This window comes from Oncorhynchus mykiss, chromosome 16 (assembly GCF_013265735.2).
Source record: "Oncorhynchus mykiss isolate Arlee chromosome 16, USDA_OmykA_1.1, whole genome shotgun sequence".
Lineage (NCBI taxonomy): Eukaryota > Metazoa > Chordata > Actinopteri > Salmoniformes > Salmonidae > Oncorhynchus > Oncorhynchus mykiss.
The window spans coordinates 31,340,494-31,367,143 of NC_048580.1; the positions used below are offsets into that span (position 1 = coordinate 31,340,494).

General features: G+C 41.2%; 1 protein-coding gene across 8 annotated transcripts in view; it reads right to left on the reverse strand.

Annotated features, from left to right (window-relative positions):
• The window catches only part of LOC110491807 (actin-binding LIM protein 1), a 148,152-nt gene that overhangs the window by 26,400 nt on the left and 95,102 nt on the right, over window positions 1-26,650 (reverse strand). For 4 of the 8 annotated variants that reach the window (XM_036946713.1, XM_021565580.2, XM_036946717.1 and 1 more), the window contains exons 7-15: window positions 12,877-12,964; window positions 12,599-12,663; window positions 10,384-10,461; window positions 9,258-9,416; window positions 8,796-8,840; window positions 8,618-8,650; window positions 8,354-8,480; window positions 2,333-2,437; window positions 1,875-1,922 (exon numbers count right to left, since the gene is read on the reverse strand). In XM_036946713.1, the coding sequence (XP_036802608.1) occupies window positions 1,875-1,922; window positions 2,333-2,437; window positions 8,354-8,480; window positions 8,618-8,650; window positions 8,796-8,840; window positions 9,258-9,416; window positions 10,384-10,461; window positions 12,599-12,663; window positions 12,877-12,964 (748 nt within the window). The remainder of the gene's footprint in view (window positions 1-1,874; window positions 1,923-2,332; window positions 2,438-8,353; window positions 8,481-8,617; window positions 8,651-8,795; window positions 8,841-9,257; window positions 9,417-10,383; window positions 10,462-12,598; window positions 12,664-12,876; window positions 12,965-26,650) is intronic. The other 4 variants (XM_021565584.2, XM_021565585.2, XM_036946712.1 and 1 more) reach the window with 3 other exon arrangements.

Below are 26,650 nucleotides of genomic sequence, written 5' to 3' on the forward strand. Positions count from 1 at the left end.
ATAGTTGTTGTGTGCAACGCTGCAGGGGTGCTCCGTCCTAGGAGTTCAATGTTACAATGAAATCTTGAAAGATGGTTCAGGATGGCAACTTAGACCTCGATGCAATCAGATTGAGCGTTAACCCGTGTTGGACGACATCCGAATTGCGGATGTTTTGGCGGTGTTGGTGAGCGGCTACTCGTGTGTCAAGAACCACTCCCTTCCTTATTATCCCTACTGCGTTAGAAGTTCTAAACGGCAATATAAATTGTAGGCTCTTATTGATGATAGAAATAATGATAGGTTAATGCATGTTTCCATGTTAATTTGGATGGGGGGGATTTATAACTTATCAGTGTAATCGAGGTGTAGACAATAGAAGATCACGCATTTAAGTGTTTGAACTTGTAACACGGCTGCGTGGGATTTGTCTGAAATAAAGTTGGATGTGGTTTCGCTGTATCCAATGGCAGTGTCCATGATAAGGTAACGCAAGGAGCCGTTTGTTGATTTGACAGCTCTAACGCAGTTCCACCTCAGTCACCATTAAAACAACCTCCATGCAGAGGTCGGCTAGCGCGGATCTGATAAAATCTAGACCTTATTTCCATTAAATATTTATTAGTGTTTCGAAGCATACTCATTTGTCAATGCACCACTAGTGGGGAAGGAGCAGGCTTCAAAACATGTCAGGATTAAGCATTATTGAAGAGAATTAAGTTGCCATCCTGAAACTTATTTTTAGATTTTTGTATATGATGTAGGCTCACATGCCTTGATATTTTGCTTAGGCGTTAGATGCTCAGAAGAGAGACTTCAAACAGTATTGACACATTGACATTGGAGGTGGTTACAGTAAGGTGGTGTACAATCAGAGATCAACGTGGTGATCACACGATTTCAATCCAAACAAATAAACCATAATTGAAAGGACCCTATACCTTTAAAAGGTTAGGTGCTGCTTTGTATAGCTAATAATGATGTGCGGGTCAGGTGTTTGTTCACCCACACCCGCCCGCAAATTGTTAATAACACATTCGCAACCGCCCGACTATATGTGATAGTGAAAATCTGAGGCTTGCACCCGACCCTAACCCATAAATATAGAAAATGCATTGTACAGTCAAAGATGTCTTTACTTTTTTTTGACAGGCATTTTTAGATAGGCCCATGTTTCTGCTTATAATTTCAAACATTTTGGTTGGCTATTTGTTAGTCAACTTGTCTATAATTAGATACATGTAGCTTCTCTTCGGTCATTCGTTTTTGCCCTAGAAGACTAAATAAACCCTATGTCAAAAATCACTAGAATGAATGCTTCAATCTAGTTGACATCGGTAAAGTTTGTTTTCTCTTTCATCTCCGCAAAGATGTTTATAGGGACTGAAGAGAAAAAGCACAAAAAAAATAAAAATGGGAAAGATCTTTCGTGCTAAATTTCCAAATTACAACAGTTTGACCAGTTTTAAGGAAAGTCAAAGCTGTTAAAATGACCCAACATGTTTTTGATAAAATTTCAGTTAGGCTTAGATACATATTTTATGTGGTTGATACCCTCAGCTTTTAGCCTACATTTAGCCACATTTTCTATATTAGCGGGTAAGGGTCAGGTGTGGGCCTCAGATTTTAACTTTATCACATATAGTCGGGTTGCGGGCAGGTGAACAAACAGCTGATCCACACAGTATTTAATAACCCTAAACCCGCCCCGCAGATATAACCGCGGGGACTGAGGGTTATGAGTCAACCCGCGCATCAATAAGCTAAGCTTACCGATTTGTTATAGCCAATGAGGCTCATGACACTATTTGGGAATAATAGTATCAGTATAAGTATTCATAACAATAATGATGCTGTTAATGCTGGTGAAACCAGGTCGGGGAGAGTTAATGTACCATGTTGTTTGTAGATGGGTGGTTTCCTGTAAATGTTGATCCCCTGATCTGAAAGGATACAGGGAGAAAGACAAAACTCAGTCTTTTGCATTTCATGTATACGTATCAAACACTTTTCCTGTGACACAGAGGGCATTGTGAAATGACCAATGAAAAATACCACAGAGGGAGGGTGTCTTCACAATCACACACTGTAAACCAATAAACATCAGCATTTACATTAACATTTACATTAAAATCAATTATTATTTTATACAGAGAGTCTTATATTCGTGATGTGTCTGGTGAAAAGAGCACACTAAGTGCCAGCATCCTTTAATGGAATGAATCAAAAAACATTATTGAAATGGAAAAAGTGGTAGACAGAAGTGGTGGGAGAGCGATAAGAGAGAGATATAAAAGATCTCATGTGACCAGTAGCAGTGACAATGACAGGGTGCGCTCCGTGTGTCTCCTACCTGGGAGGTGGAAATGTTTAGGGGTCAGAGAGAGAGGCGGAGTGACAGGCCGGCTGTCTGGCCTTTGGGGTATAGGGGAGCTCCGCCTGCTATGTGGATCAGTGCCTCCAATGAGAAGAACCAAGAACAAAACATAAGCAGGGCAATGATACGGAAAACATAAGTTTAGAAAAAGCTAATCTCGCAGAGCCAGACGAGGGACTATTGCATATAGCTGTAAAGTCTGGCATGTGAGATTAGGATAAAGCATAAAAATGGACGCAAGGAGATTGAAACAGTAATCTAATTTTGAGAATTATTGAATAATCCTGTGTTAGCAAATCAGTTAGTCACACTATGGAGCTCAGTTACATTAGAGCTGTTACGGTATTACTGCCACATCGGTGGTCACGAGTCATGACGACAGTCAAATTCCATGTGACCGTTTAGTCATGGTAGCTAGGCTTCTCCAAATCTGCGCTCTGATGCCGCTGATGGTCATTAGTAGCCTACCAAACTTTCTAACTGCAAGTCGCTAATGGCCTGGTACTCAGCGCTCTATATAAGCAATAAGGCTCAAGGGATTTTATTACCAAAGTCCGCATCACTGGCTTGCATGGAAGCCAGGAGATGCTAAATGTTTTTATGTTAATTAATGGTCAATTACCATAGCCTAGTGTATCCACGGCAGGTAGCCTAGTGGTTAGAGTGTTGGACCAGTAACCGAAAGGTTGCTGGATCGAATCCCCGAGCTGACAAGGTAAAAATATGTAATTCTGCCTCTGAAAAATGTTCCCCGTTAGGCTGTCATTGTAAATAAGAATTTGTTCTTAACTGACTTGCCTAGTTAAATAAAGGTTCAACTAAAAAATTATTATTTTTTTAAATACAGTGAGACTGGCAGTTATTTGCATGACAATCACCGGCTGATGAAATGTAATGACAGACCTAGTTACATCCTGTATCCATGAGGTCATACAAGACCTATCACTAGCATGCAGCCAGAAATAATGGACATTGATCATTAAACAGGCAGAATGCCAGTAATGTGACTTGGGTAACATTTAAGTGCATGCATGGCCATCACCACTGCCAAATACAAAAACTCAGAACAAAAATAAAATATGACATGAACCAAAATGTCCAGAGGTCCAGTAAAGGTCTCTGGACACTTGGTTGGTGTAAGTGAGCTGGGCTGCATGTCTATGTCATCTTATGACTTTGACAGCAGATGAGACGTCTCTAGCTTGGTCCCAGATCTCCTTGCCAGCCTATGGTCAGTTGGCAAGAAAAGCACAAACAGATTTTGGACCAGGTTACTCAGCTTCTGACAGCCGTTTTACATCAAATGTGCATGGCTACAGTATATAGGGGCTGGAGATGAGGGTAGGAACATGAGTTAAGCCATAGAGTCTGGGGCAGTAAGACTTGAATGAGGTGACATAGCTTGCCTGGGGAGTGGGGACAGTGACGGGACGATGGGGTCTAAGGCCCTGTCTTACCTTGGCTATGGGGAAAGGAGTGGTGTCTGAAAGGTGAGGTGGGACGGGAGTCACTATGGCTGGAGGAGCCCATACTGTTACTACACAGGGCGGAGCAGAGCTTCTGCATGCCTGTCAAAGCTTCTGCAGGGGAGAGGGAGGGCAGGTGGGACAGAGCCGTTGGGGAGACATCATTAAGATGATGTGGAGGGGAGTTGGAGGAGGAAGACCGAGGTGTGGATGGGAAAAGGGAGTGAGACAGTCGGTAGACACACCATCACAGATGGAGGCAGGGAGGGAGGACCGTAGGAGGGAAGAGTTAGAGGATAGGTAAGAGAGGAGACAGAGCCAGTGGATACACACCACCACAGTTAGGGAGGGAGAGGAGGTGAGGTGAAAGAGGGTGAAGAAAAGAAGGAGAAACGGGAGAAAATCAGAATCATGTCAAAACTAGAAATGAAGAAACTTCAAACGAGGAGGAAGGATTCTTTGAGTGAGATGGGGATAAGGAAATTGGTATTATCTCTACATTAAAGTGGAACTGACAGCATTTTAGCAATATGAATGACACATTTTTCTATAATTTTTTTTTACAAGCGAACACTTACATGGTCATTTTCACATTTTCATACTTTCATAGAATGTTTGGGAATGACATAGAGGCAAGGCATTTGTGAAAATTTGATAGCAACATAGAGTGGGAAAGCAGATGTGCGTTTGGACAATTAACAGACATTGCGGTAAATAAAAGCTAATAAAAACATCTGTCTTGTCCAGGACCGGACTCAGACCGGTGCACCATAGTCTGTGCACCACACAGACCGGTGCACCATAGCCAATCAGAGCTACTGTAGGCCTATATGCAAATAAGCCATTACCCACATGGGCCTACCATCATTCACTTTGAACTGGACTGTGTGTTCACAGGCAGTAGCAACAGTGTGACTTTAGATAATAAGAAAGCATTTTCCAAAAGCCATAAAATACATGTAATACCCTTGTTAGAACCAAGTATTTATTTTATTTGTTATAATTAATCGGTAATGTATAAGTGAATAGGTTGGTTTACTTTTAAGTTTAAGTTTTGACCAATGAGGTCTCTTGTTAATAAGCTGTGGCCAATGGGAGTGGACCTTGTTAACGGAGGGCCTGGGAAAAAAGAGAGGGAGGGAGACGTTGAGAAAAGGATGGGCATTACATTATCACCGTTGGTGAAGAAAAATGATAAAAGAAGACAATAAAAATATAACAAAACCCATACCTGCCGAGTTTTGAAGGGAAATACCGAATGTATTTTATAAGAGGGTTGTTATAATTTTTGTTAAGAAAGACTGAAGCTACCATCTCATCGTGGAGGTATTTGGCAGCCTTGAGGTTAGCCTAGCATTGTGTGACACCGAGAGAGAATTGCTAGGGAAAGATTAGCAAGTTCATGTTTCCATGGGATATCGGTTACTGCGAAGGAGTACTGTCTGCATTGATAGCTTGCTGTGGATCTTGTGAGGAAACCTTCACACAACTGCCATACTTCGCTGAGGGAAGAGTAGTGAGTAACCACAGCGGTTGCTTTGGGACTTTATGTGCGTCGTCATTTTTTTTTAGCGCCAACAGGTTAAGCAAGCTCAAAATCATTTGGAAATGGGTTGTGCACGACTCATTGGCGTTTATTATTTTTATTTATTTTGATGTGGTGCTTTGAAAATGTAATAATACACATCTTGAACCTTATGTATGTTGCCTTGGTGCAGTCATTTCCTGTTTAAATTTAATTTAATGCATGGGAAAGCATATCCTTATACAATAACAAAAATCTATAGTCATTCTATCTGAAGTTAATACCCTAAGTTGTCATCACGGGGCGGCAGGGTAGCCTAGTGGTTAGAGCGTTGGACTAGTAACCGGAAGGTTGCAAGTTCAAATCCCCGAGCTGACAAGGTACAAATATGTCGTTCTGCCCCTGAACAGGCAGTTAACCCACTGTTCCCAGGCCGTCATTGAAAATAAGAATTTGTTCTTAACTGACTTGCCTGGTAAAAAAAAAAAAAAAAAAAAATCACCCTAGATAGTTTACAATAGGGATTCTTATTGGAGATGTCCTTCTCACCTAACATCCCATGCGGTTGAGATATTCTATGTAAGGTAACATTGTGAGAGTCAAATTTGAGCCTGGTGAGAGGGTTACATACATATTTGCAGAAATCCATGTGAAAATACCACAGTCCTCTTACATTTGGAAACTTTACAGTCCTATTGGTCAAACAACCACGAACAGGTAGGCTATCTATCTCTGTTACCTATGCACATCAACAACAGCAAGATCAACAACTAATGCTAGCAAGAGTGAGATTCGCTCAAATCCAACAAGGGAACAGTAGATAAACCCTCTCAAACCTTTTCGGCATGATAAATGATGGGAAAAGCAGCTTGCTCGCCTTTCTGCAGCTTGCCTGCCAATGCATGCTTGTCCCAACCCACATTTTGAGTCATTGAGAGATATGCTAACTGTGGATAACAGTTGTTCAAGTTCAGCATAGCTACCTAGCAAAGTGATTCACATTTCTTGTTAGCTAACCAAATGACACCTGCATCTCAAGCTGTAGACAACAAAAAACTATATGGGGTGGGCACTCACCCACTCGTCCAATGACATGACATCCTCCCAGCAGCTAGCTAGCTAACGTAAGGCTCCGTGTTTTCAGCTTGCTAAATAAAAGCTATCATATTAGCCACATTATGACTGGCTTGTGATCATTGCAACAAAGCCTCCTTCACTCATGCCGCCAAACTTACCCTAGTAAAACTGACTATCCTACCGATCCTTGACTTCGGCGATGTCATCTACAAAATAGCTTCCAATACTCTACTCAGCAAACTGGATGCAGTCTATCACAGTGCCATCCGTTTTGTTACCAAAGCCCCTTATACCACCCACCACTGCGACCTGTATGCTCTAGTCGGCTGGCCCTTGCTACATATTCGTCGCCAGACCCACTGGCTCCAGGTCATCTATAAGTCTATGCTGGGTAAAGCTCTGCCTTATCTCAGCTCACTGGTCACAATAACAACACCCACCCATAGCACGCGCTCCAGCAGGTATATCTCACTGGTCATCCTCAAAGCCAACACCTCCTTTGGCCGCCTTTCCTTCCAGTTCTCTGCTGCCAGTGACTGGAACAAATTGCAAAAATCGCTGAAGCTGGAGACTTATATTTCCCTCACTAACTTTAAACATCAGCTATCTGAGCAGCTAACCGATCTCTGCAGCTGTACATAGTCCATCTGTAAATATCTCACCCAATCTACCTCCCTCATCCCCATATTGTTTTTTATTTACTTTTCTGCTCTTTTGCAGACCAGTATCTCTACTTGCCCATCATCATCTGCTCATTTATCACTCCAGTGTTAATCTGCTAAATTGTAATTATTCCACTACTATGGCCTATTTATTGCCTACCTCCTCATGCCATTTGCACATGCTGTATAAAGGCTTTCTTTTTTCCTATTGTGTTATTGACTGTACGCTTGTTTATTCCATGTGTAACTCTGTGTTGTTGTTTGCGTTGCACTGCTTTGCTTGGCCAGGTTGCAGTTGTAAATGAGAACTTGTTCTCATCTAGTTTACCTGGTTAAATAAAGGTGAAATAAAAAAAATAAAAAAATTGCCCTTGCTAGTTTGATTGTATTGACATTCCCAGTCTTCTTTACATTTGTCAGATTTTGTCCAAAATATTGAGTCATTGAAACTGAAACAGTGTTTCCCGAATGGCTAGAGGCAGCAAACAATGTACCAGGACAGCTGTGATGTATAACCTGATAGCAATATTTGTTGGACTACCAAGAAAAGTATTGGTGAATAATATGAATCATACATTGAACTGCATCCATCTATTCTGCCAACATGCATTACTCTACGTCATGGATTTTCTTGTCAAATATAATTAAAAAAAAAAAAATTCTTTATTTTTTTATTTTTAACATTAACTGGGGATTTTATATTTTTGACTGATGTTATGATTGTCTGTTTGTTTCAAATCTGCAAAGGAGTTAAAACACTCAGTTCCACTTCAATAATAAATATTTAATTATTAGATTATACACCATGTTATATCATTTATAATGGTAGGCTGTCATTGTAAAAAATAATTTGTTCTTAAATGACTTGCCTAGTTAAATAAAGGTTAAATAAAATAAAAATAATACAAATAAATATAATGGCTTATTCATGACAGTTATTATAAAGTGTTATCAGAGTGGTCAGTGAAGAGTAAAGATATTGTAGGACAGCAACAGAGCAGCTGCAGTGGGAAGTTAAGATTAAGGTGGGGTTAAGAAAGAGTGACAGGCATGAATGATACTCCTGTGAGATGTGAACAAGTGGTATTATGTTCTTGTTAAAATAGTCAAGGAAGAGTGTTGAGGCAGTGCCTACTGTACATCTCAGACTATTTTAAATGATTTTCAAATTACTTTTCTGTGTAACCTGTAAAGACTAACAATACAAACCATAAATGCATGCATGCGCGCACGCACACAAAGATGCGTTCGCACACACACCTCTCACCTGGTCTGTGAAAATGCTGTGGTGAGCGTGACAACGGGGTGTAACTATGACGATTGTAGACAGGTGAGCCGATGGAGCCCTGACTGGTAGACCTCTGAAGGATGCGTTCTCTTATGTCATAGCAACTCTACAGGGACAACACAGTTACATCACCTGTCAATCACTATCAACCCATAGTCAAGAGCTTCCTTTCTTTGTAATTCGATCTGAACGTTTGCAGCTAAACATGTACAGTGTATTACTGTGTAATGCAGTACCACCTACAGCGGATGGTGTAGGTGACATGTTTCTTGAGGACTGAAAGACCAAAAAAATTGTGTCTTTTTTTCAAGCTAACTTAGCTAAGAATCCTGACCGTAAGCAAAGAAACGCCATACAACATACTTTAAGCACACACCAACACTATGTTATCATCAATGAGAATAGTTGGTGGCTGTCTTACCTTGTCATCTGGCATGGGGGAACGCTCCCTTCTCGCAGTATGGAGCTGTAGACACAGAAAAATTACTGAGCACTCTCGTGTCAATAATAGGTTTCCTTTATAAGGGTGAGTTTGCCATGAAACTGAGTGTGTCAAGAACACTACACTTTGGATGCTTGAAAAAGTGCTGTATAATTATAATGTATTATTATTACTAAATACGAAATGTACACAAAGTGTTTGCCTTCCACCCTGCAACAACATATATATTTATTGCCTGACACATGACTCTCTGGGGGGGAGAGATGGAGAAAATGGATATGATTTAGGATAATATAATTTATGCATCACGGCTGTTTTCTCTCAAACCAATACTTACCCGGCACAGCTTGCAACTTCAGAATGAGGGCTTGTTCATTTCAACATGATGCGTCACACACGCACAAGCACATACACGGTCATGCATGGTTGCATGCTAATTACCTCTCCCACACTCTCCTTCCTCTCCTCCCTCTCATCAAGGGACAAGGTGTACAAAGGCTCGTAGGTAATCAGATCAGGGCGGTCTATATCATAAATGGCTTTGACTTTGGGAATGGCAGCTAGGTCCCTGTATTCAAGGATCTCATTGTCTACTTTTGCCTAGGGACACAGACAGACAGATAGACAGATCGATACATACATAGAGACAGAGCGAGAGAGGTTATACATGACTAAAAGCACACCTCTACTAGCCAGTATTAGGGCAGCTAAAAAGTTCCTCTATAGACCCTGACCACTGGGGTTGCAAAAAAACAACAACCCCAGTTGTCAGTGTCTATAAAGGAACTATAAGAGAGCATAGGGCTCCTTCCACTTTAGATGTAAGGCTGAACAGAAAATGTATGTATCGCTAAGAATAAGGTCTACGAATAAGGTCTAATAAGGACTTTTTGCGTGCGCGAGCATTGCAAAATAACTGTACACATACATGTTATTCAATCATACTGCTCGCGAGCGTCTGCGTGGCCAGGTGCTAAAATAGAACTTGGTTCTATTTATGACACTCAACGTGCTGCAAGTCCTGCCTCTCCCATCTCCTACCCACGTACCATATCCTCATTGATTTTTAGGAGCATATACCCATGTGGGTGATTGCAAGATGAACTGAGGTTGACATTCCAGTCGGTTGTGGTAATGCACCTTTTAAAGTCCAAAGAAGAAGAAGAAGCCTGAAGGAGGAGCAATTACTATTCTGTGGTTTAGTCTGTGCTTTTCTGGTAAAATAACAACCCAATGTTTATATCCCAGGACAAATTAGCTAGCAACAACAAGCTAACTAGCTAAATTGCCATAAATGTTTATTGCTTTTCAACCTGTCCCAAAATTAATATAATTGGTTCAGAGTTTGTTCAATTGAACCTGCGTGTCCTGATGGTGTCTGGTGTGGGGGGACAAAAACAACATGCGTGCAATGCTACACGCAATCTGGTCAGCATGTTAGACAAAGTTTACACATGGAATGACAATTTATCTTAAGCTTCCCTAGGGATGTGGCCAATAAAAAATATAAGCAGTACATCCAGCCCAGTATGTGTGTGAGTGTAGTTGTATGGTAGACAGAACTCACATATATGGTATGACCTGGTGAGCCATGTATGCTTGAACCAGGTCTGGAACAGATACTCTCGGATGACGACCTTGAAGGCTGCAAGGGGAGAACAGAAAAGGAAGTCAAGACAACATCCCAACAACCTCTTGATGAGTTTTATAGGTGTTGGATCAAAGTTGCTACAGTATTGTGTTCGCCTCAATTTGCAAATGAGGAATGAAATTTGTCACTCAATCACTGCTTCATCAAAAGGAGGGGGAAATAAGAATTCATCAGGCCGTCATTTTAAAGAACTTGTTCTTAATTAACTCGCCTGGATAAATAAAGGTTCAAGAAAGAAAATACAGTTTAACACCTAACTTTGTTTTTGAAATTCCACCACATTGTAACATGACAAGTAGATTCAATCTTTAAATAAAATACAAACACATTATCTTGCAATGATGTCATTAATTTGCCTCTTGCAAAGTGAATGAGGGCATTTGCATTGTGACTTAGTAACATCCTTAACACTGTAAATACCACATGCATTCCCATGGGAAATGCACTTCAGATGGAAACAGTCCTGAATTCATGTATTGATTGACATGAATCATGTTTTCACAACCACATGGTTACTATAAATGGAGGCTTTGTAAAGAGTTTTAGGGTGAAAACAACCATCACTATATATCGTTTGATATGTATCTTCATGGCTCAAATTACAGGCGTGGCTGGGTGCCCCCATAACAAATTGGGTATCCTCAAGAGACATTGGGCATCCCCAAAAGTTAATGTATAATTTGAACCATTTTTATGTCGACTTCTCAAATATTTCCTTGTCTTTAGCCTTTACTCTTTCCACATGAGTGTGTCTGAGAGGGGGGGCTGTGCTGTTCCTCCTCTCCAACGTGACTTAGATGGAGCCCATTCAGCGTCCAAGTCACAGCTCACCAGGGATGGTGTCAATTCCATTTCAATTCAATCAATTACGGAAATAAACTGACATTTTAATTCCAAGAAACAAAAGATCAATGCTTTTCAATTGGAATTTCAGTTAATTCAATACCTCATGAATTCACTGAAATTAAATGGAATTGACCCCAAACCTGCAGCTCACATGCACACAACCACTACAGAGTGAGGGACACACACTAAATACAGAGGTAGACATAAGACGGACAAAGATTAAAGGGGAGGTGTCTGTAGGTGTCAGTGCAGCCTAGAAACACATTTTAGCCACCTAAAAACCAGTAACACAGACACAGCCAGTCACAGTTTGCTCCTTACCCCTTCCTTTAAGCCCCAACTCTTTGATTTTTGCAGATCTGAGAGGTCTGGGTAGGTATAGGCCGTGTAGTGGTGGAGCTTCCACCATACTCTTCTGTAAGGGCTGCATCACCACCTGTTACGGAAACTGCATCGCCATCAACCACATGGCTCTCCAGAGGGTGGTGCATCACCGGTGGAACGCTGCCTGCCCTCCAGGACATTTACAACACTCAGTGTTGAAGGAAGGCCAATAAGAACTTTATTAAAGACCTCAGACACCCAAGCCACGGTCTGTTCACCCTGCTACCATCTAGCAGACAGAGACGGTACAGGCGCATCAGCCGGGACAGAGACTGAGAAACAGCTTTTATGACCAGGCCATCAGACTATTGAACAACCATCACTAGCCAGCTACCTGTCTGGTACTCAGTCCTGCACATTGAGACTAATGCCCCATGTATAAAGTCATTGAATGCTGGTCACCTCATTCATTTAATATACTGTTGTTTACTCACTCTGTCTGTATATACTGTATTCTCGACATAGCTCATCCTAAATATACTGTACCAACTACTGTACATACCATTATCTTTTCAAAATTATATATTGTCTATAGCCACCACGTATTTACAGTATATTCTCAAACATGCTCACTCTAATATATCTACTTTGGATTGTTATTTCTTGATTTTTTATTTTTATTTTTTTTGTATTTGTGCATTTACGAGACATTCTACTGTACTATTGGAGCTAGTAACATAAGCATTTCGTTGGACCTGCTATAAGACCTACAAATCTGTGTAAGCGACCAATCAACTTTGTTTTGATTTATTACTTACACATCTGCACACATCGAAGGTTTAAGTCCAATGGGAAGGGGTATTGGGAGCAAATTGGGACTGGCTGACAACAGAAGAGACACTTGAACAATGCAAACAAGGTCAAGGTACAAGAGGTCATTCATGTCTAGATAGATTCCTACATGTTTCCTCTGTTGCTCCTCTGTTCTGGTTGTGTTCTTACAGCCAGGGTGCCACACAGTTGATCCTGTGGAACAGAACAGAGACAGATGGTCTTAGAGAACAAAGACATCCAAACCTAACCTGATCCCAGATATGTTTGTGCTATCTTGCCAACATGTATGTTCAAACATAAAAGTTGGCTAAACAGCAGATCTGGGATCAGCCTAAACCAACCCAGCTATACTGTAATAACCCTTAAAATGCTTCAATCATAATGTCAGCCCATTTAGCTACTTACCTTGCAGGTACATCTCTTCTCCTTCTGTGAACATCTGGTTGCACCTGCTGCATCGTGCACAGCTGGGATGGTAGTGTTTGTCCCCTGCCTGGAAACAACACACACACACAAAACACACACAGATATCATTAAGGACTGGAATATATGATCCACCTGAGGCCATGCAGACTCACTATTCCATCCAGGGCATGTTTTAGTGTAATGTCCAGTGTATGTACATTTCTTCGCAAGAGCAGTCAAGAGACATTTACATTACATCAATGTAGTATACAAACTGTATACAGTTAATTGATTAAATCAACCTTTCATTCACCCATTAATCCAGGCACACTACCAAGGGTTCACTGTCAAGCATGATCATTCATCCTGCCTTCAAATATAGGAGCGGTCTTCCCTTTGTACAGTACTTAAGTCAAAAGTATCCTCCCCTGAAACTGCATAATGAGGTGCTTTGCATACACAGCGACATTTCACTAATGCATTTAGGAACGGGACACTGACCAGAAGAGATAAATACCCAAATGGAGCAGCAAACAGCCTTTACCAACCACCCTTCCCACTCACCAGCACTCTAACAGACAAGTGTCACGGATATGGGGCTATGGCCTGGGAAATGTGTCTTTAACCATCCCTGTTGGATCAGGACCACCTTCCACATACACACAAACCGCACTAATCAAAACTCTAGTATCGATGTGTTTACACAAAAACAATTCATCTTTAGCAGAATTGTGAAATGCTCTTATGTAATATCCTGATTAATCTTCTGCACACACACTCTGTAATGGCCAAATCCCTTGGGAATGGAAGAGTAGCAATAGCTCCATTTCATCAGTGTATCCAGAATTGAACAAAGCAGCATATCTGTCTGCCTCAATGTAAGTGACACAAATCCTTCTGCTTGCCCACTCTCTCATCTGCTGCTGTTATTCCTCTCTGTCTCTCTCTCCCACTCCTCTCTCTCTTTCCTGCCATAGCAGGTGTCAGCATGTCTACAGACAGAGATGCAATCAGACTATGAGTTATGGGAAATCAAATATTTGGATAATGTCACTGCCTTCCAGGCTTACAGTAATCGTGTCATAAGGCTTCTCTTGGTGATAGATAATAGGAAAATGTCTCATCCCTCTGTGTAGCCAGTGGATAAACAAGGCTAAAACACTCATAACCCATTAGTGAGGTCCCATACCCAGTAACACTCATTGGTCTGAATGGCATATTGTCTGCATTCTCAGAGCACAATGTAATCGTGATAATAAAATGACTCCTTAAACATTACATGTCACCTGTTGCTAAAGAGCATCTGAAAACTTAGAAAACCAGAAGGGTCTAATATACCCCATGAATACTCTCTCATTTACTGTATTGTCAAAACAACTCTGATTTTCAGGGTCACTTCCCTTCAGGTAAAAGTAGGTATTGGAAAAATAGTAAAGGATACACAGAGAGAACAGAACATACTGAAATGTATATCAAACAATAAGACCAGACTAATGCCCCAAATAATAATTAAAAAATAAAGAAAACAATATTCAGAATGCAATTTAGTCCTATATTGGCATAACCTGAAAGGCTGCTCAACAAGAAGCCACTGCTCCAAAACCGCCACAAAAAGCCAGACTACGGTTTTCAACTGCACATGGGGACAAAGATCGTACGTTTTGGAGAAATGTCCTCTGGTTTGATGAAACAAAAATAGAACTGTTTGGCCCTAATCACCATCGTTATGTTTGGTGGAAAAAGGGGTAGTTTGCAAGCCGAAGAACATCATCCCAACCGTGAAGCACGGGGGTGGCAGCATCATGTTGTGTGGGTGCTTTGCTGCAGGAGGGAATGGTGCACGTCATAAAATAGATGGCATCATGAGCTAGGAAAATAATGTGGATATATTGAAGCAAAATCTCAAGACATCAGTCAGGAAGTTAAAGCTTGGTCGCAAATGGGTCTTCCAAATGGACCTTACGCATACTTCCAAAGTTGTGGCAAATTAAGGACAACAAAGTCAAGGTAATGGAGGGTCCATCACAAAGCACTGACCACAATCCTATAGAAAATTTGTGGGCAGAACTGAAAAAGTGTGTGCGAGCAAGGAGGCCTACAAACCTGACCCAGTTACACCAGCTCTGTCAGGACGAATCGGCCAAAATTCACCCAACTTATTGTGGTAATGTTTACTAGGATTACATGTCAGGAATTGTAAAAAAAACTGAGTTTAAATGTATTTGGCTAAGGTGTATGCAAACTTCTGACTTCAACTGTATAAACATGTATTTCTAGTACTTATAGTACCAATCAAAAGTTTGGACACACCGACTCATTCCATGATGAAGTGTTTTACTATTTTTTACATTGTAGAATAATAGGGAAGACATCAAAACTATGAAATAACACATATGGAATCATGTAGTAGCCAAAAAAAGTGTTATTATATATTATATATTCAAGATTCTTCAAAGTAGCCACCCTTTGCCTTCATGACAGCTTTGCACACTTGGCATTCTCTCAACCAGTTTCATAAGGTAGTCACCTGGAATGCATTTCAATTAACAGGTGTGCCTTGTTAAAAGTTCATTTGTGGAATTTCTTTCCTTCTTAATGCGTTTGAGCCAATCAGTTGTGTTGTGACAAGGTAGGGTTGGCATACAGAAGATAGCCCTATTTGGTAAAAGACCAAGTCCATATTATTGCAAGAACAGCTCAAATAAGCAAAGAGAAATGACAGTCCATCATTAAGTTAGGACATGAAGGTCAGTCAATACGGAAAACTTCAAGAACTTTGAAAGTTTCTTCAAGTGCAGTCGCAAAAACCACCAAGCCTTATACTGAAACTGGTTCCCAGAAGGACCGCCACAGGAAAGGAAGACCCAGAGTTACCTCTGCTGCAGGGGATAAGTTCATTAGAGTTAACTGCACCTCAGATTGTTGCCCAAATAAATGCTTCACAGAGTTAAAGTAACAGACATCTCAACTACGTGAATCAGGCCTTCATGATCGAATTGCTGCAAAGAAACCACTACTAAAGGACACCAATAAGAAGAGACTTGCTTGGGTCACCTCTTCTTTTTCTCTGCGCACTCCTGAGAGGATTCTCTTGGTAAGAGCTCTATGTTAGAGTGTATAAGTGCAGATGTACTGTATACCCAGATATCAATAGCATAGAGAACCTTGCTAGCTAGCCTCTCTATCTGCGTGCTCTGCTGTCCCCCCACTCGGTTTGGCATGTGGCATCTTGTTCGGGTTTGTCCTTCGCTTAATTACTTGTGACAGTGTACCAACCTGGGTGATACTCGTATTGCGGTGCTGAGGGTTGGTTCTAGTTGTCTTTGTCTTGGTTTGTCCACCGGTACTCTCCCGGTTTTTGTTAAGCCCTCGGGCTCCATGCCTACCCTTGCCAAGATCGAGATGCTTTGTATGTTTCCCTCGTGCGGACTTGCAGCTCTCCCCGGTGACGCAAGGCGCACCACGTTTATCTCCATGGTGAACAAGCTATGCAAAGTAACTAGCTTAATGAGAGTTGAACATTGCAGGACTAAGTACTAAGTTGCTAAACATACTTCCCTTACATCCTGCCAACTTGAACCCCAACAAATAAGCAAGAATAAGCTTATACATGGCGTGAGTTTACAGCCGACCCACACATGTAAAACTAGGACTAAGCTATAAACAAGTGTGAGTTCCCGTGCTCTCCTCGCACTGTCAGGCAGTTCACACTCCATTTACATCTCCTATACTTCAGATAGTGTATGACTCAAGGCAGATACTGTAGGTATGTAGTAATCTTGAGTATTATACAGTATTGCACAGTGTGTACTATAGACATAGTATATTACACTCTTGGCTTAACATTTCCAACTTTGGATGACTCGCGGAGAGCGGTATAAAGCAAACAGATACAAACATCCATTGAAGTATAGTCAATGTGTTCACAGAGATGGATCATTTTTTACATACGGTAGCCAGGGAGAGGTGAGGAGGGTAATGTGATTAGTCTAGATCGGTTTGTCTCCAACCTTTTCTTTCAAAACTCTAGCTTTGATAACAAAATGTATCAGATGGTGTAGCACTTTCGAGGCACAGCTAAGCATACATTTTAATAATTTGCAAATAATTATCTGTTTTATTTTACTGGACTGGTGGTACCTGCATCTGATGGTCATGGTGCTTTCATGGTGCTGGGAACTCTGGGAAAAAGGTAAAATCATGAAGTCAGTGATCTTCAGGTCGGAAAGTTGGACCTCTAGAAAGATGCCAGAGTATCCGACTTGGAATTCCGAGTCGGATGACCCTTCAAAACGATTTTTTCCAGTCAGATAATTTTTTCCCCCCAGTGTTCCAGGTTGTCTTGAACGCATTAAAGTTGGAAGTCAGAGATACACTTGGCTAATCATTCATTGCAGCTGCAGCGCGAGTGGAAGTAGGGAGGAGTGTGTTTTATGTTTTATGATTAAAGCTATCCGAGATGGCCAGAGCATTAAGCGCACTCGATTTAGACACAGATCTCCCCGTCTGCCAGGTAGCTGAAGTGTCTTTTCAGACAAATTAAACGGTTTAAAATGGGAACACTTTGCCTACCCGGTTGCCTTGTCTTCTGAATCAAGTGCACCTACCGCAAACAGTTAAATTCAATTTTATTTTAAAGGAATGAAAGCCTTTATCGTTAGCTTTTCTACAGAAATGTTTGGTGATCGTCTAGGAATGCCTTGACTGGTCTAGATAGAACACCATTTCTTAATCCTGGTCCTGGGTACCCAAAGGGGGGCACATTTGTTTTTTTTGCCATAGCACTACAATGCCGATTTAAATGATCCACTTATTATCATGTGTTGATGATTTGAATCAGGTGTGTAGTGCTAATGCAAAAACAATATATCTTCCTCCACTGTCCCACACTGGGCACAAACCAGTTATCCTCTGCTCGCAAACACACAACTGTTCTCCTTGACAACGTACCAACAGTTTGAGCCACAAATTGGATGGCTTCATCCGCAACATTTCAAGCTAGCTGCAGAGTGAGCTTACAGCACATTCTTAACACTGTTACACGTTTGTATGTGATCACGTATTAGTGTAAGTCTGCGATTCCTCTCGTGACCCATCTGCCCTCAGCACTACTCATTCATGTCACCTCTCTCTTAGACCATGGTACTGTACTTGTACTCTTGCCTTCTTTCCCTTGGACCTATTCATCCAAGACAGGCCTCTCCAGAGGAAAACTGAGGGGGAGAGAGAGATAGATTGACATTAGAGGGTGACCGATTAGATCAGCATGGCCAATTAATTAGGGCCGATTTCAAGTTTTCATAACAATCGGTAATCTGCATTTTTGGACGCCGATTATGGCCTATTACATTGCACTCCACGAGGAGACGAGGAAACTCCAGTTTGGGCCGCCTGGCTCTTTGCGAACTGTGTGAAGACCATTTCTTCCTAACAAAGACCAGAATTTTACATAATTATGACATAACATTGAAGGTTGTACAATGTAACAGCAATATTTAGACTTATGAATGCCGTATTTCACTGAAAGAATAAACATTTTGTTTCTGAAATGATAGTTTCCGGATTTGACCATATTAATGACCTAAGGCTCGTATTTCTGTGTGTTTATTATATTATAATTGAGTCTATGATTTGATATTTGATAGAGCAGTCTCACTGAGCGGAGGTAGGCAGCAGCAGGCTCGTAAGCATTCATTCAAACAGTACTTTCCTGTGTTTGCCAGCAACTCTTCGCAATAATGCTTGAACCGCTCTAGGTCGTGGATGTTATCGTTTGGGACCGCCGGTTATGGATCGTATGAATTAGTAGCAACATTGTTGCGAAGCTTTGACATACAAACCAACAAACCATCAGGTGATCAGACAGTACAACTACACGCCTGAAGACCACAGCTAAGATCTCTCTTGTTCTCTTTCTCTTCCCTCTATCGTTCCAGTGCTTTACCCTGCAGCAGGCTTTCTATTTTTAAAATGCACTTCCCGCTGATGTTCATTAGAGCTGGATTATTATTGTCCTGTCGGAAGTATTTGGTTTGGCATTTTAGTTAAAAGGGAGACTGCTTGCAAGTTGAGTATTGTTATTTGAACTGTATTGAGGTGGAGTGTACTAATGACCTGTGGCCGAAAAGATTGTGGACATTTTTTTAAGGCCTTATTTTGTCTATGAACACCCCCCACATTCATACCCTTTGCACTCCTCCACTGGAAGGTAATACAGAATATTGCAAATCCTCTGTTGATGACTGGGTTCTTTCTTCTAAATTGTTTCAATGAAGTTGCTGTTCAATTGCTCTGCCATTGTTATTATTGTATGAGGTGTTATTGGTGGGGTTACCCCTGTGCTGTGACGTGGGTTTATAGGTGTATCTTCTCTTTTCTCTCCACTGGCAAACAGGCTATACTCTAAGGCAGTCTCTTCTGCTGATGTGTGTGGGTCGGGTAGTGGTACTCTCTCTATTCTACTCTTTTTTTTTTCCCCCCGGCATGGTTAATGCCTGCCTGGCGCCCGAACAAAATCTTTCTTTACCCCTATCTAATAAATACCACTACAACGTTTACTTCTCCAACACTGTTTTTGCATTATTTAAACCACATTGAACACGTTTGATTTATTTATTGGAGACTAAATTGATTATGTATTATATTAAGTTAAAATGATTTCAGTATTGTTGTTATTGTCATTATTACATGTATATAAAATTGGCCCATTAATTGGTATTGGCTTTTTTTGGTCCTCCAATAATCGGTATCGGTTAAAATCATAAATTGGTCAACCTCTAATTGACATGGTCTTATCAGTAAGGCATACCAGTATAAATACAGGTATTCTGTTTTGAAATGGGGTGCTTGTCGAGGCAAGGAATGCAAAACTAAACATTATAAAAGACATTGAGGAGCTGAGGGGAGGATTTTCATATCTACATGGAGAGGAAGCCATAGGTGGAGTTGACTCCGTACGTCTCCTAGTTGAATATCTCACTGGCATCCCAGCCATTAGACTAACACAAGCCATTAGACTAACAGAGAGATGCACGGGAATGGTGGTAAGTGTGTGTGTAACCAGAGTGGTATACTACTCAGGCTTTTATAAAGCTATTGAGCTTGTTAATGTCACATTCCAGGTCAGGCTTCATCCATACTACGACAGTGGATATTGCTTGCCCGCCTGCCGTTAACTCTAGCAGGCTTGTAACTGCGTATGCATGTTGCACATGGCTAGTCGAATGACGAACTCTTCTTCATTGAATCCTCAATCCATGGGCGAGTCAGCGCCACATTTTTATTTGTCAAAAAGTCTTATTGAAAGAAAAGTTATCTTGCAAATTCAGCAGGCTATGGTGTGAAATAGGCTTTTAAAAGTGACATCTTTATCTTATTAATTTTTAATGCAGTCTTTGGTGTGGTTATCAATACACTATCACCTTTTCCCCACTCCGATTGCTCCTATCTGTAGGACTGCTTGTTGCGTTGTGACTATTGACATATAATCCATACAAGGGTTTTGGAATCATTTATCCTGGCAATTTGACTTGCTTGGTTAAACGTTGAATTTAGCGGTAGTAAGTAGCCACCTAGCTAGCTAAATTCAACGTTTAACGTTGTTAGCTTAACAAACAGAACGATGCATAGAATGATCTGCACAAAAAGTCAACCAAGCAAGGTCTATTAGTTGACTAACCTCCATTAGTCTAGCTAGCAAGCTAACGTTAACAACAGTCACTGCCCAGAGACAGTTTCAAGAAACAAAGCAACAACTTTTTACCTTAGATAATTCTTACCTTAACAGAATAGCTAGTTAGTAGTGATGTTACGTTTGATACTGGAACTCCGAGGCATGCGTTGAAATCACTAAGAAGCTAACATCGAAGCAGTGTGCCTCCTTCGTGTGGCTTTTCGGCAGACTAGACACTGTTGCGTATTGCTGCCTTTCACAGTTCGGAGTGTACATTTTCGTCACCCCAAAAAAAGGGGGAAAGGGAAAAACTTTGCACCACCATTTAACACTATCCCCCAAAATCCACTACCGCATATCGCTACATTGCCCCTAAACCAGGCCATTGGCCTGGGAGGATGGAACCCCTTCTCTCAAACGTTCCTGTCGATCTTCTACACAAAAATCTCTCACACCCAAATATTTCTCTGCTGCTGCAACAACCACATCTACAGTGCCTTGCGAAAGTATTCGGCCCCCTTGAACTTTGCGACCTTTTGCCACATTTCAGGCTTCAAACATAAAGATATAAAACTGTATTTGTTTGTGAAGAATCAACAACAGGTGGGACACAATCATGAAGTGGAACAACATTTATTGGATATTTCAAACTTTTTTAACAAATCAAAAACTGAAAAATTGGGTGTGCAAAATTATTCAGCCCCTTTACTTTCAGTGCAGCAAACTCTCTCCAGAAGTTCAGTGAGGATCTCTGAATGATCCAATGTTGACCTAAATGACTAATGATGATAAATACAATCCACCTGTGTGTAATCAAGTCTCCGTATAAATGCACCTGCACTGTGATAGTCTCAGAGGTCCGTTAAAAGCGCAGAGAGCATCATGAAGAACAAGGAACACACCAGGCAGGTCCGAGATACTGTTGTGAAGAAGTTTAAAGCCGGATTTGGATACAAAAAGATTTCCCAAGCTTTAAACATCCCAAGGAGCACTGTGCAAGCGATCATATTGAAATGGAAGGAGTATCAGACCACTGCAAATCTACCAAGACCTGGCCGTCCCTCTAAACTTTCAGCTCATACAAGGAGAAGACTGATCAGAGATGCAGCCAAGAGGCCCATGATCACTCTGGATGAACTGCAGAGATCTACAGCTGAGGTGGGAGACTCTGTCCATAGGACAACAATCAGTCGTATATTGCACAAATCTGGCCTTTATGGAAGAGTGGCAAGAAGAAAGCCATTTCTTAAAGATATCCATAAAAAGTGTCGTTTAAAGTTTGCCACAAGCCACCTGGGAGACGCACCAAACATGTGGAAGAAGGTGGTCTGGTCAGATGAAACTAAAATTGAACTTTTTGGCAACAATGCAAAACGTTATGTTTGGCGTAAAAGCAACACAGCTCATCACAGCTGAACACACCATCCCCACTGTCAAACATGGTGGTGGCAGCATCATGGTTTGGGCCTGCTTTTCTTCAGCAGGGACAGGGAAGATGGTTAAAATTGATGGGAAGATGGATGGAGCCAAATACAGGACCATTCTGGAAGAAAACCTGATGGAGTCTGCAAAAGACCTGAGACTGGGACGGAGATTTGTCTTCCAACAAGACAATGATCCAAAACATAAAGCAAAATCTACAATGGAATGGTTCAAAAATAAACATATCCAGGTGTTAGAATGGCCAAGTCAAAGTCCAGACCTGAATCCAATCGAATCTGTGGAAAGAACTGAAAACTGCTGTTCCCAAATGCTCTCCATCCAACCTCACTGAGCTCGAGCTGTTTTGCAAGGAGGAATGGGAAAAAATGTCAGTCTCTCGATGTGCAAAACTGATAGAGACATACCCCAAGCGACTTACAGCTGTAATCGCAGCAAAAGGTGGCGCTACAAAGTATTAACTTAAGGGGGCTGAATAATTTTGCACGCCCAATTTTTCAGTTTTTGATTTGTTAAAAAAGTTTGAAATATCCAATAAATGTCGTTCCACTTCATGATTGTGTCCCACTTGTTGTTGATTCTTCACAAAAAAAATACAGTTTTATATCTTTATGTTTGAAGCCTGAAATGTGGCAAAAGGTCGTAAAGTTCAAGGGGGCCGAATACTTTCGCAAGGCACTGTATCTTCTTTGATTTTCGCTCCATTAGTGCAGTGCAGTTGATCACCATGGCTATAAACACAAGAAATCCAACCTTACTAAAATCATCCTCTCTGGCTCCTTTCTTTTCAGGCCTACTCACCGGGGGCCTCCCAATCGACTCACTCACCCTTGGGCTATTTTCTACTCTTTTCACTGCCTCAGCATAGGCCACTTCCTGCCCCACTCGAATTCTGGCAATCTCAACTTGTCTCTCTCTCTCACAGGGCACTTCGGATCCCCAGCTTCATGGGCATCCCACAGTTAACACAGGGCTTTCTCTATTCCAACTGTACACTTCCTCTAATTATGCCCTCCTGCACATTTCTAACATTGTGGGACCTCCCTTCTACACACTGCTGCAACATGTCCGATTCCTTGGCAACTAAAGCACCGAAGCGGGTTCGGAACATAAGGCTTAACAGAATAACAAATATGATCTAACCTGACATTATCAGGATGAAACTCTGTGTCAAAGCTCAACAAGACAGTCTTGCCATTGCCACTAGGTTTACGTCTCACCAAATGGCAGGCTTCATAAACAAATATTCCTTTTAATTTGATCCACCACTACACTCAACGCTACCCCACAAAGCACACCACAGGTTGACCCCGGGCCGCGTGACTCGAAGCACACGTTTCCTCGGAGTCGGATAGACAAAAAAATCTAAACAATTCCACTTCTCAAAATGCCGCCACCTACTGTACTATAGTCAATCACACCATACAGACTAAATTAATTTAAAAAAACATGCATTAAGAAAAGCTACCCTCCTACCTAATCCTGTACTACTACCATTTTAAAAAAGCCCTACTTACTATCTTCTAACAAACTCTCTCTTCCACATATCGGTACTTACAACAACACATCTTCACGGTTTCATCAACCATACACTCCATACACCAGGCCTTTTCAACTATATTCTTACAGGGGCCAGATGTAAACAAGTTTAATTGCAGGGAGGACAGACATTTTCCACGTGTGATTATTCTTCGGAAGAACTGTATAAAAAACAAAAAAGCAACGAGCACGCACACACCAATAAAGCACTTTTATTAAAGGAAACCAACATGAGTCAAACAAATTTGATAATCATTGAAAAGGAAAATGCTAATTAATTTTGTCAAAATTTAAACATCTATTTAAAAGCTCCTTAAAAGTAATTGGGTAATTTTAAAATAATCAAAAAACGAAGCATCGCAGTTAATAATACAGAGATATGTAAAATCAGGTAATGCCAAATTCCAGTCTGAAGGAAGTATGCTTTGAATTAATTTCCCTCAGTCATTAGGTGCATTTTGTCACACTCCCATCTAACAAGTCCTTGTGAGCATCAGAGAGGAAAACAGAAGACGTACATGTTCTGACAGTCATAGCTTTCAGGAATGGGGTCATAATATTTTGTAGCTTAAAGCGTTTAAACACTAGAGCCCAATTCAATTCACATATTCGCTTGAAACCCAGGGCCGGCACCAGAACAAATAATTTGGAAAGTCCTTTGATTTCCATAGGCGGGCACGTTTTTTCTTGAGACCTCCTTTGTGCATGGGCTGGCGCCCATAAAGACCATAGGCAGCTGGGGAGTTTTTCAAGATTGGAGAAGCTTACAATTTGTCCCGATCTGCGTGCCAGTTATGACTATTTTTATATGCGCATTTCCGTGGAACAGTTTAATTTGAATTGTTTTTGTTTGTCAAAATCATTGTCACGTGGTTAATCATAAAAATCTGAAGTACAATGATGTATCTAAAAGTTAAATTTCAATTATGGCGAGAACATCAGCCTCTGCCATATGGACACGGTGATACACTGTGATCCATTGGCGGCTAAAGAAATGAGAGCATAGAACTCAGAGACTGCCTATAGGCAAAGGCAGCAGTAGGCCTATAACTTCCATTGTCAACTAAGGAAAATACATAGGCCTAAAGCCCAAAAATAAAAACAGTAGAATATATCGGGTTCTTTCAATCACATTAATCTCTGTGACTCCCTTTCTCTGTCTTGACTTTAGTTATTGCTAGTGAAGTGCTACGTGTCAAATCATCCCTGGGTCCTGCCCAAAGCAGGTCACTAGCGAACTTGCCACATTGAATCAACTAGCCTATTCCAGGCCTTCCGAAATTTCTGCGGTAATTCGTTTGGGACAGTTTTTAAATTATGTTTGCACTGGATGTATGTATCATCAGATCAGAGTATTTTGCTCTTGGTGATTATCGAGGCCGGGAGGGCTGGAAAGGTTTTTTGAAATACTGAGGAACTATCAAATCGCAATGGATGTTACACAAGTTAACAAAGTCTGTTTTTTTGAGGCAAAGAAAACATGACCGAGAAGCTCAGGTGTACGTGGTGAGTTAAGACAATCAGACATTGCCAAATGGCCACTTTCCTACATATGCATGTATTCTGGAGAGAGACATACCATATCTTTGCCACACACCACTCTTCTTGATGCAACATAAGTTATACTCGAGACACATTATCTTCACACACATTTTAGACGCTTTTCACTGACAACCGCAACTCAATCAGCTAGACTTATTGCCAGGTGCACTATCCAAATGTCAGGCTTCCCATTTTTAAAGAAGCTAATGATCCTCTGTGGCTAAGTCATGCTCCCTGGTGAATAATTTTGAATTATTTTGCTTAGACAAGAGTAATTATATAATTTTGGCAAAACATCAATTTACTTTAGGGCAGTCCAGCATCCTAACTGTGCACTGTGCAACCGCCAATTTTACTTTCCAATTCGCTAGAGGCGGAAACCAGATATCTGTATATAATGACGAGATGTCTCCGACCTAATTTATTTCCTTCTTAATGCATTTGAGGCAATGAGTTGTGTTTTGACAAGGTAGTGGTGGTATACAGAATATAGCCCTATTTGATAAAATACCAAGTCCATATTGATGGGTTCTGAGTTCTAAATGTGAAAATATGAAGTATCCTTATCCATGACAGAGGGAGAGAGGCCAATGTAGAACGTTTACATTATGTCAGAATATGTTATTGTTATTTTAGACATCCCCATAGATATTATGGGGAGGAGTGAGAAATTTGGAACCGAGGGCAGATGAAGTGAGGAAGAACCGATATCTCTAAGGTTCTGTCTAGCAACGGAGATGTATTGGCTGTTCAGATGTGTAGAAGGAGACTCAGCATAGGAGAAAGGGTTAAAAAGCAGTACTTGTGCGAATATGTTTTTCGTCTGTTCAGCTGTCCAACTTGGTTTGAGCATTTATAGTTCCCCGTCAGTTCTTACCTAACAATATTATGTCAAGAACAGCTGAAATAAGCAACGAGAAATGACAGTTCATTACTTTAAGACATAAAGGTCAGTCAATCGGACAATTTGAAGAGCTTTAAAGTTTCTTCAAGTCGCAAAAACCATCAACCGCTATGATAAAACTGGCTCTCATGAGGACCGCCACAGGAAAGAAAGAGCCAGAGTTACCTCTGCTGCAGAGGATAAGTTCATTAGAGTTACCAGCCTCAGAAATTGCAGGCCAAAGAAATGCTTTAGAGTTCAGGTAACAGACACATCTCAACATCAACTGTTCAGAGGAGACTATGTGAATCAGGCCAACCTCAGGAGGCTGAAGAAATTCGGCTTGTCACCAAAAGCACTCACAAACTTCTACAGATGCACAATCGAGAGCATCCTGTCGGGTTGTATCACCGCCTGGTACGGCAACTGCTCCGCCCTCAACCGTAAGGCTCTCCAGAGGGTAGTGAGGTCTGCACAACGCATCACCGGGGGCAAACTACCTGCCTTCCAGGACACCTACACCACCCGATGTCACAGGAAGGCCATAAAGATCATCAAGGACATCAACCACCAGAGCCACTGCCTGTTCACCCCGCTATCATCCAGAAGGCGAGGTCAATACAGGTGCATCAAAGCTGGGACCGAGAGACTGAAAAACAGCTTCTATCTCAAGGCCATCAGACTGTTAAACAGCCACC